The sequence below is a fragment of the Emiliania huxleyi genome (assembly GCF_000372725.1).
Source record: "Emiliania huxleyi CCMP1516 unplaced genomic scaffold EMIHUscaffold_964, whole genome shotgun sequence".
Classification (NCBI taxonomy): domain Eukaryota; phylum Haptophyta; order Isochrysidales; family Noelaerhabdaceae; genus Emiliania; species Emiliania huxleyi.
In genome coordinates, this window is record NW_005194845.1 from 1 (window position 1) to 8,338 (window position 8,338).

At 65.3% G+C, this 8,338-nt stretch overlaps 2 protein-coding genes across 2 annotated transcripts; one reads left to right on the plus strand and one right to left on the minus strand.

Moving 5' to 3' along the window:
• Positions 1-1,748: 1,748 nt before the first annotated feature.
• EMIHUDRAFT_471311 (hypothetical protein) lies at positions 1,749-5,419 on the minus strand. Its single transcript, XM_005756537.1, has 5 exons — positions 5,284-5,419; positions 4,876-5,209; positions 3,774-4,806; positions 2,246-2,356; positions 1,749-2,180 (listed from the first exon to the last, which is right to left on the minus strand). The coding sequence occupies exons 2-5, from the start codon at positions 4,965-4,967 to the stop codon at positions 1,830-1,832; spliced, it is 1,587 nt and encodes a 528-aa protein (XP_005756594.1). The 5' UTR covers positions 4,968-5,209; positions 5,284-5,419; the 3' UTR covers positions 1,749-1,829.
• Positions 5,420-6,178: 759 nt separating this feature from the next.
• On the plus strand, positions 6,179-7,836 carry EMIHUDRAFT_250668 (hypothetical protein; the record flags this gene model as incomplete). The annotated part of the gene is made up of 4 exons (XM_005756538.1): positions 6,179-6,355; positions 6,424-6,521; positions 7,307-7,598; positions 7,717-7,836. The coding sequence occupies 4 exons, from the start codon at positions 6,179-6,181 to the stop codon at positions 7,834-7,836; spliced, it is 687 nt and encodes a 228-aa protein (XP_005756595.1).
• Between the last annotated feature and the right edge of the window lie 502 nt (positions 7,837-8,338).

Sequence of the window (8,338 nt, forward strand, 5' to 3'; positions counted from 1 at the left end):
TGCGGTCCGCGGGCTCGCCATGTAGAGCGTAGAGCGCTGTAGAGTTGTAGAGATGTAGAGCGCTCTGGAGTGCTGTAGAGCTGTAGAGCTCTACATCCGCCGCGGGACGAAGCGCCTGCGTTGTAGAGCGATGTAGAGCGCGATTTTGTTGTAGAGTTTGTTGTACCTCGAGGTAGAGGCTCTACAGCCAAACCGCCGGGAAGGCAGTGACTCAAAGAGGTCGAGTCGCACTAATGGGGTGTCTCTGAGCTTACTGGAGCTCTGATGGACGGCCCTGACTATCCCTGACACACAGAGAGTCACTCTAACAGCACACAACACCCTATAACTGCGTCATGACCAGCCTGCCATGTGTCGCCGGTGCCGCATTCGTCGCAGTGTGCTCCTTTAGCAGGCGGTGGACTGTCGGCTGCGAGGACGGTCGCATTTGCGCGAGGCGAGGCGAGCATTCAGACGCGTTGCATGCGCCATGCCTCGCGCCAGCGCGTGCGGGAGCTCCGTGGCTGAGCGTTGAGTCCAGGCGAGTTGCGCTGGCCACTATCGCTACACCTAGCCGAGCTGACGCGCCGAGGCGCCGGCCAGTCGCAGCCGTGAGGCATGCCACAGCAGCAGAGGCACCTCCCACCCATTGGGCGGGCAGACAGAAGGCCAGGGCAGCACTGGCAAGTGCAACGCGCCTCATGTCGGAGAGCGACGGTGCCTCGTTCGCCGCTTATGATGTAGAGTTTGTTGTAGAGATTTCACGTTGTAGAGCGCCTCTACATCGCTCTACAACGCAGGCGCTTCGTCACACGCCGGATGTAGAGCTCTACAGCTCTACAGCGCTCTACAGCTCTACAGCGCTCTACACTCTACATCCTCTACACCCTCCCTCAGCCCGTCGCGCCGCTCGCGCCCTTCGTGACGGCCGAGCGGCCGAAGGCGTACTCGGACACGACCATGGCCGAGACCGTGGAGGTGTGCGTCCCCCCCCCCCCCCCTTCCCGGTGATCAGTCTAAAGGCCTTCGCGTCGAGGGATGAGGGAGTGTGACCGCCGAGAGATCGGCGCGAGATCGGCGCGAGATCGCCGTCGGTCGGCGCACCTCTCCCCTGACGGACGTGGAGATGCGGCGGAGAGCACCGCACCAGCGGGAGGGACGCTTCCCACACCGCCCTCACCGCTCGGCGCTCGCGTCTCGCCCCTCGCCCCAGGTGACGATTGGCAACCTCGAGGCGGGCAGGGGCGCGTGGGACACCGCACAGGACCGATCGAGCACCGCACGCTTCGACTACGACGAGTGGAGGCGCCGTGCAGCCGCCGGCGCTGCGCGAGCCGCCGCGAGCGCGCGCGACGAGCTGTGTGAGCCGACGCAGTCGCCCGCGGCGAGCCCGTCACGCACTTCAGGTGTTGCCACACCACCGCCCCACCGCCGCGCACCGCCCCGGCCCCACAACTCCGTAATCCGCGCAGCACCGTGTAACCTGAGGGAGGGTGTGAGGATTCTGAGTGTAGAGCACGAGAGAACTGTAGAGCTGTAGAGATGCAGAGCGCTGTGTGTAGAGCAGCGCTGTAGAGAGAGCGCCGGCACCGCGCGCCCCCCGTGCGCGGTCTGGGGGCTGGCGGGGGGTGCCCCGAGAGCTCCGTGGGTCGCGGGGGCGGGGCCGGCGGCGCCCGCTCGCCGCCCGCTCTCCCGGACACACTCCCGCGCCCTAGGCGCCTCTTCCACTCCTCGCTCGCCGAGTATACGGCATGCCATCATGTCTGTTTGAACACCACTCGAGTACGTTCGCGCTTGCGGTATCTTACGTACGGGCACATGCGCACATGCAAATCCCGGCCGGGAGCACCTCACAAGGGGCCGAGGTCGAGCGCGGTCTCACCAGAGGCGACAGTGGCAATGCGGTAGCCAAAGGCGGCGACGACGCCGAGCAGGACGACGAAGAGGGCACCGTTGATGAGTGGCTTGTTCTTCTCGAGCGACTCGACCAGGTCCGCCGCCTTGAGGATGTCGTCGTCCGACTGCTTCTCGAGGCCCTCGGGCGAGCAAACCAGCACGCCCGGGTTCTTGAGCAGCAAGTCCGCCGCCGCCTTTTTGCCCAGCCGCTTGTTGAGCAGCGCGTAGGTGCCCTTGATCTTGCGCGGGCTGTTGAGGGAGGGCAGGATGACGGCCGTGTTCTTCGACAGCATCTCGAGCGCCACCTACCGGCGGGCGTGGCCTCTTCTCTCTCAGAGACAGCGCGACTTGGCACCTCTCCGAGAGGCACCTTCTCGTTCGGGTAGCACTTTTTGAACTCCCTCCACAGGATGAGGATCTCCTCCTCCTGACCGGCCTTCTTTGCGCCGCCCGTCTGAAAGGAAACCCTCTCCGCAAACTTCTGAGGAAGGCCGCCCTTGATCAGCTTGGCACGCGCCGGATCGGCGCCATCGGCGATCGCCGAGCCGCGAGGCCCTGGCCGGCTGCCTGCACGAGGCGCAGCGAGGCGCGGCGCGGCTGCTGCGGCGCCCCACGAAAGCTGCGCCGTCGGTGCGCCACGCCAGGCTGCTACAGCGATGAGCAGGGCGGCGGCGAGGGCTGGCATACACACATACACATATGCACAGTGGGAGGCCGGTCCCCTGGCGAGTACAGACCACGCCTCACTTTTTCACAGGGGGGGATCCGTCTGGAAAAAGGAGGCCTGTGACAAGTGGAGCGTTGGATCGCCGTCTTTCGGCGAGGATGGGTGTTGGAGCCCTCTTTGCTCAACATGCGGCCTGCTCTGCCGCCTCAACGAGACCGCCGCGCGCGCGCGCGCTCGGCATGCCTGCTGCTCGTCTGCCGACCTGGCCAGGCCGCGCGTGGCTGGCGCCAGCTCGTCATCGCAGCGGAGCACCGGAGGCGCGGTTTGCCCGCTGCTGGCTCTCGCCCCGCCGGCGGTTCCACGTGAGTCTATCACACTCTGGAGCCGAAACCAGCCGGAAATGTGCCTCCTCACAGCTCCTCATGGATCTGCGAAGAGAACCGTCTCCTCCAAGTAGCTCCACAGCCGGTCCGGCTCGCCCCTCGGGCCTCGTTCAAGCGTGCTGTGTGAGTGTTGAGGTGATACGAGCGCGCGTGGGCGCGGCGCGAGTGCCGTTTTGGGTCTCTTTTATACCAGTGATGAAATATAAACCGACTTTACCACGCGCGCGCACGCGCGCCGCGCTCCTCGACTCTCTCGCACCCGCCCCGAGCCACGCCCCTCACGAGATAGGCGGCTGCGACCCTGAGAGTGCGCAGCGGTGCCGCTGGCGTGCTCACCACACCCACCCATCATGCCTGCATCATTCCTGCACGCACTGCCCGGTCTGGCCGGGGCGTGGGGCGAGATCTGGCATGGCGGCGCGCTTGAACTGCGCCTCGATCGTCTCGCGGCGACTGCTCGCAGGCCGGTCGGCCAGAAACTGTGCCGCTCAGCCATCCGCCGAAGCGAGCGCGCCGGCGGCGGTCCGCCGCCGGCGCGCTCGGCTCAGTGTCTTCAAGCCCGCCGCCGGTGGGGAGCTCCACATGCCGCACGCCTGCTTTCGCTGCGCATGCTCGAGCCCCCGGCGAGGGCTTGTGCTGTGAATAGCAGGCGTGGTCTGTACTCGCCAGGCCGGTCCCGAGTCTGTCGGGGCGCAAAAAGAATTTCAAAATTCGAAATGCGTGTCGGCCGTATTGAACAAATGTGTGTGCGAGTGGCGAATCTCTGCTCTGCTACCTTCCCCGCTGCCCGACGTGGCGGCGCCCTCTGCTCAGCGCCCCCCGAGGACAGGAGGATACGGAAAGGGCACCTTGATGGCTGAGCCTTCGGCGCCGCCGATGCCGGGCACGATCTGCCGCTTGCGCGACTGGACGCCGACGAGGTCGATCCTGCCGTCGGGCAGCTCGGTCGGTGTGATGCTGTTTCCGTCGCTGTCGAGGAAGTTGCCCTCTCGCACAAGCTCGGCGGCGTACTCTGAGGAGGAGGGCAGGTAGGTTGCCTTGGGCACCACGCCATAGCTCGGATCGATCGCCTTGAAGGAGCTGCGCACGTCGGTGACGAAGAAGAGGCAGTCGCGCACGATGTTGGTGCCGTCGTCGCCGAGCATCGCCGCGTCGGTGCTCGCCTGGTCTATCTTGAGCTGCGCCTGGCACGCCGCGCCAATCTCGTCGGCCTGGCCAAAGAGAACGTCGGGGGTGATAGTTTCCTGCACGGCGACGCGCAGCAGGAAGGTCTCGCCGGTCGGGTCGGTGAAGGGGCCCTGGATCTTGCTGTCAAGCATTACGATGTCCGCCGGCGTGTACTGGGCGATGCTCGACTTCGCCTCGAGCATCTGCTTGGTCCAGCCCATTGTGTCGTCGATGCCCGCGAGAGGCGCGAGTATATCCACGGCGGTCTTGTCCGATTCGGTCGTGGTTGAGGAGGTGAGGCCGAGCGTGTCGGAGAGGATGGTGGCGAGCATCAAGCCAGCGATGTTCTTCTCGCACCCGGCGCCGGGGATGGGCCGATTCGCCTGCCGCGATCGCGAGAAGAGCACGGCGCCCGCCGACCCGATCGGACGCACGTCCACCTCGTCTGGATTGAGTGTGACGAGGCCTGTCAGCTTGTGGTGGTCGACGATTGATTGGATCTGGTCCGACACCACGTCCGCCGCGCCGGGCGGCATCTCGGCGACGTTATTCGTATCGACAGTGCCGAAGACGGGGAAGGGGATGTCGTTGATGTGCTTCAGTATGGGCGGTTTCGGGATGCCAAAGTACTCGAGTACCCACGCCGTCTCCGGGTTGGGCTCGTCTGAGTTGATGTACGCCTTGGCGCAAACGGCGGTGGTTGGGCCAGTATACCTGCGGTGTGGAGAGAGAGCCTCAGGGCCGTGAAGGCCTGTACAACGCCTGCAGCTCGACAAGAGGCACCCCGCATGCGGACCCGTGGGAGGGTGCGTCAGCTCCCACTCGCGGATGATGGCTGCGCTGATGGCGTCTGCGCACGCGCCACGACGTCGCATCAGCAGGCAGGTAATGGGCGCAGCCAGGCTGTGCGGATCGCACCGGTGTCGGGCGAAGAGTGGCCAAAAATTGCAATCTCGTCGCCCTCGCAGGGCGGCGGCTCTTCGCCGCAGGGTGGCGCGTTGTGGCCGATTATAATGCCAGGAAGCTCCAGCTTGTCAAAGCCGAAGAACTTCGCCAGCGTCTTAACGGCCTTGCCTGACAGCTCGGCATCCTTCTCCGGCGCCACAGTCGACAAGAGCTGCAAGACAGAGGGGCGCGGTTAGCGCGTCAGCCAGGGGTGGGCATGCGGTGAGCTTCGGGAGAGGCGTGGGCCTTGGGCGTAAGATGCTGTCGGTGAGCGCCGGCGACGAGCAGGCAGAGGAGGCCGACGCTGGCGACGGCGGCAATCAGCGGGCCGGCGGGCGTGGAACACCGCGCGCGGCGATCACGGTCAATGATCATGTTGTTGTTCTGCTGTGGTGCTCGTGTACCGGCGTGGGCGCCGACCGGCCGACGCGGCTATTTATTGCAATATACTTATTACGGAATGCGGTCGGCAATATGCAAGCCAGTAGATCGGTTAGTTCGGGGTCGCCTCGGGGGCGAAAACCAACCCTTTCCTGGCTCACAAGCTTAAAGATCCGCATCGGGAGCCCCGGGGTACTCTGTAGCTGTACATGTACTCGTTAGGCAGGGGTTGGGAATTCGGTCGGGGGGGGTCGTCGGGTGCCGCGCCGCGGTCGACCGCGTGGCATTATGGTGACAGGTACGCTGTAGGCAAAAGAACCAAGAATCGAAGTGAAGAAGCGAACAGGTTGATTGTGATGTAACCCTGAAAAAGAAAGAAAACACTCAACCCAATCGAGGGATGGGGGAGGAGGACAGGGTCCGGTTTTGGGTCCCCACCTGCACGAGCACGAGCAGGATTTTGGAAGGACGATCAGGGGCATGATGTAACCCTTATAAATAAATATCATCTCCAGGGAGAGATGGGCGACGCACACCAACACATCATACGGATGATGCGGGTTTTGATTTGTTTTCGACACGGTCGCTCGCGGCCCCGATCCGGTGTATGCGCCCGTTGCTGCAGGGCTTCCGCGGGTGGTGTACAGCGCGCGGCGGCGTGGCGGCCCACTCGCTGCCACTTCTCGCGCTGCGCGGCGGCGCGGCCGGCGCCGACGTCTCTCAGCTCGTGCTTGATGCGACCTTCTACCTGGGCACTGCGATGGCGTCGATGGCGGGCACCATCACAGCAGGCTCGTGCGAGATGGACCTCTTCGGCTGCACGATCGTGGGCACGCTCACAGCCATCGGAGGCGGCACGATCCGCGACATCATCCTCGGCCGCACCGTCTACTGGCTGACCGACACGTCGCACCTCACCATCGCGCTCGCCGTCTCGGTGGGCATCTTCCTCACGTCACCGCCGGCTCGGTATGCGTGTCTTCACACCTCGCCTTGCTTGAGCAGGTCGCCATCTTCCTCACCTGGCCCGCCCTCGTCTCGCTCGGGCTGCGAGACTCGCACCTGGCCTTCCTGTGGAGCGACGCGCTCGGCATGCAGCACATGTGTGCGTCGTCGCAGACTGGTGGTGAAGGCTTCACCACTCACGATTGGTCGTCAGGCATGGCCTCCTCGTGCATCGTCGGAACGCACATCGGCTATGAGCGGACCGGCAAGGCGCCTCTCACACCTCGTACCTCGGCCGCACCTCGGCTGCACCTCGGCTGCACCGCGACTAGAAGAGAGAAGAGCAGCACCGCTTCTCCCCTCCACCGCGCTCTCCATGCCTCCCCATAGCCACAGCCGCCTCGCGCAGCCGCCTCCTCGACCCCTCCTCCCCCTCCTCGCTCCCAGGCGAAGATCGCGATCCTCTGCGGCGTGCTCACCTCCATCGGCGGAGGAGCGAGATGTCCCCGAGAGCTCGCCCAGAGTGGATCTCGCCGAGAGGAGATCTGTCTCGCCAACTCACAAAGGCCCTCTCTCCGAGGGCCACACAGAGACTGCCTCTTCTCTAGGGCGTCCTCTCTCTCACGCCCATGCCCCAACCCTGACCCCAACCCTGACCCTGACCCTGACCCCCCGACCCCCTGACCCTCTGGCCCCTGGCCCCCTGCCCCCCTGGCCCTCACAGGCATCATGCGCGACCTTCTCTGCCTCGAGCGGCCGCGCGCGCTGCACGCCGACCGATCGATGTGCGCCACACCTCAGCTCACCTCGCCCACACCTCGCCGCACCTCGCCCGCACCTCACCCGCACCTCGCCCGCACCTCGCCCGCACCTCGGCCATATGCTTGGAGGGCAGGTACGCCACGCCGGCGCTGCTCGGCGCGCTGCTGTTTGTGCTGTTGAGTGGCGACAAGTACTACGCCGCCGCGGAGCCGACGTCGCCGGTCCCGCTCCCCGCCGGGGCGGAGTACTTTGTGCCGTGGCTCTTTTGCCTGCTGCTGCGCGCCGCCGCCTGGACCTTCCGGCTCGCGCTGCCCCACTGGGCCCGCAAGCGGCAGTCCATCTTCGACTTGCGCGGCGCGCCTCCCCCGCTCGAGGCGCAGCCCTCTCCGCGCCCCATCGCCCCATCGCTTTTCCCGCGCGCCGTGCCATGGACAGGCTCGCTCTCGCTCGAGCCGCAGAAGCCGCAGTTCCAGGTGGCGCTCACGCCGGCCGAAGGGCACAACTCCATCGCTGACCGGGCGGGGCTGGCCGCGGCCTCGCGCCTCTTGCAAGCCAGCGCCTCACTACTCACTATCCCCTGGCCGACATTAGGTGGGCCGGCTGCTGCTCGGGCCGAAGCAGAGGCGCCGCTTTGGCCTGCCGCAGCTGCTGGTGCCTAAGGGGCGGCGGGGGCGGCGGAAGGTGCCGCCGCCGGCCGACGAGTTCGACTAGAGCGGGGGATGCAAGAGCGCGCCTGTGCTCTCTCTCTGGGGGGGGAAATAAAAGTGCACCAAAAGTTTTTCCTGGCCGGTGTGAATAGGCCCGCGGGTAGTCTCCCCCCATCCCCAGGGGGCCTCGGTCGCGGTCCAGGGCTCGCACGACCTCAACCCCTCTCACACGTCACAGACCAGCGCATAGCGCCATAGGACGTATTTTCTTCTCATAACAAGGCTGTGAATTTTCGCGTCTCCAAGCGAGGAATCGCGCCTCCCACTCTACACACTACCTCACTAGTCGCACGATATCGGACGATGACGCGAGGATCGCTCCACGCTATACCTCCAATATCGCGGCTCCCACAAGAACGGCCACGGCGACGTCAACGGTTCGGTCAAGCTCAAGAGGCGCATCGCGGTTTCTACCACGACGCGATCTTTGTCAAACGCACAACAACTTCAACCTGATGCTCCACGAGACGTTCGGCGGCGGCTTCTCGCTCACCGCCGTTCTCAAG

Excerpts from the sequence above, each read along its gene's own strand:
- EMIHUDRAFT_471311 (XM_005756537.1), bottom strand. The coding sequence starts at position 4,967 with ATGCGACGTCGTGGCGCGTGCGCAGACGCCATCAGCGCAGCCATCATC. Across the intron at positions 2,357-3,773 it reads CCGAAGGCTCAGCCATCAAG|AAGTTTGCGGAGAGGGTTTC; the intron begins GTGCCCTTTCCG and ends GGCCTTCCTCAG. Across the intron at positions 2,181-2,245 it reads AGTGCTACCCGAACGAGAAG|GTGGCGCTCGAGATGCTGTC; the intron begins GTGCCTCTCGGA and ends GCCCGCCGGTAG.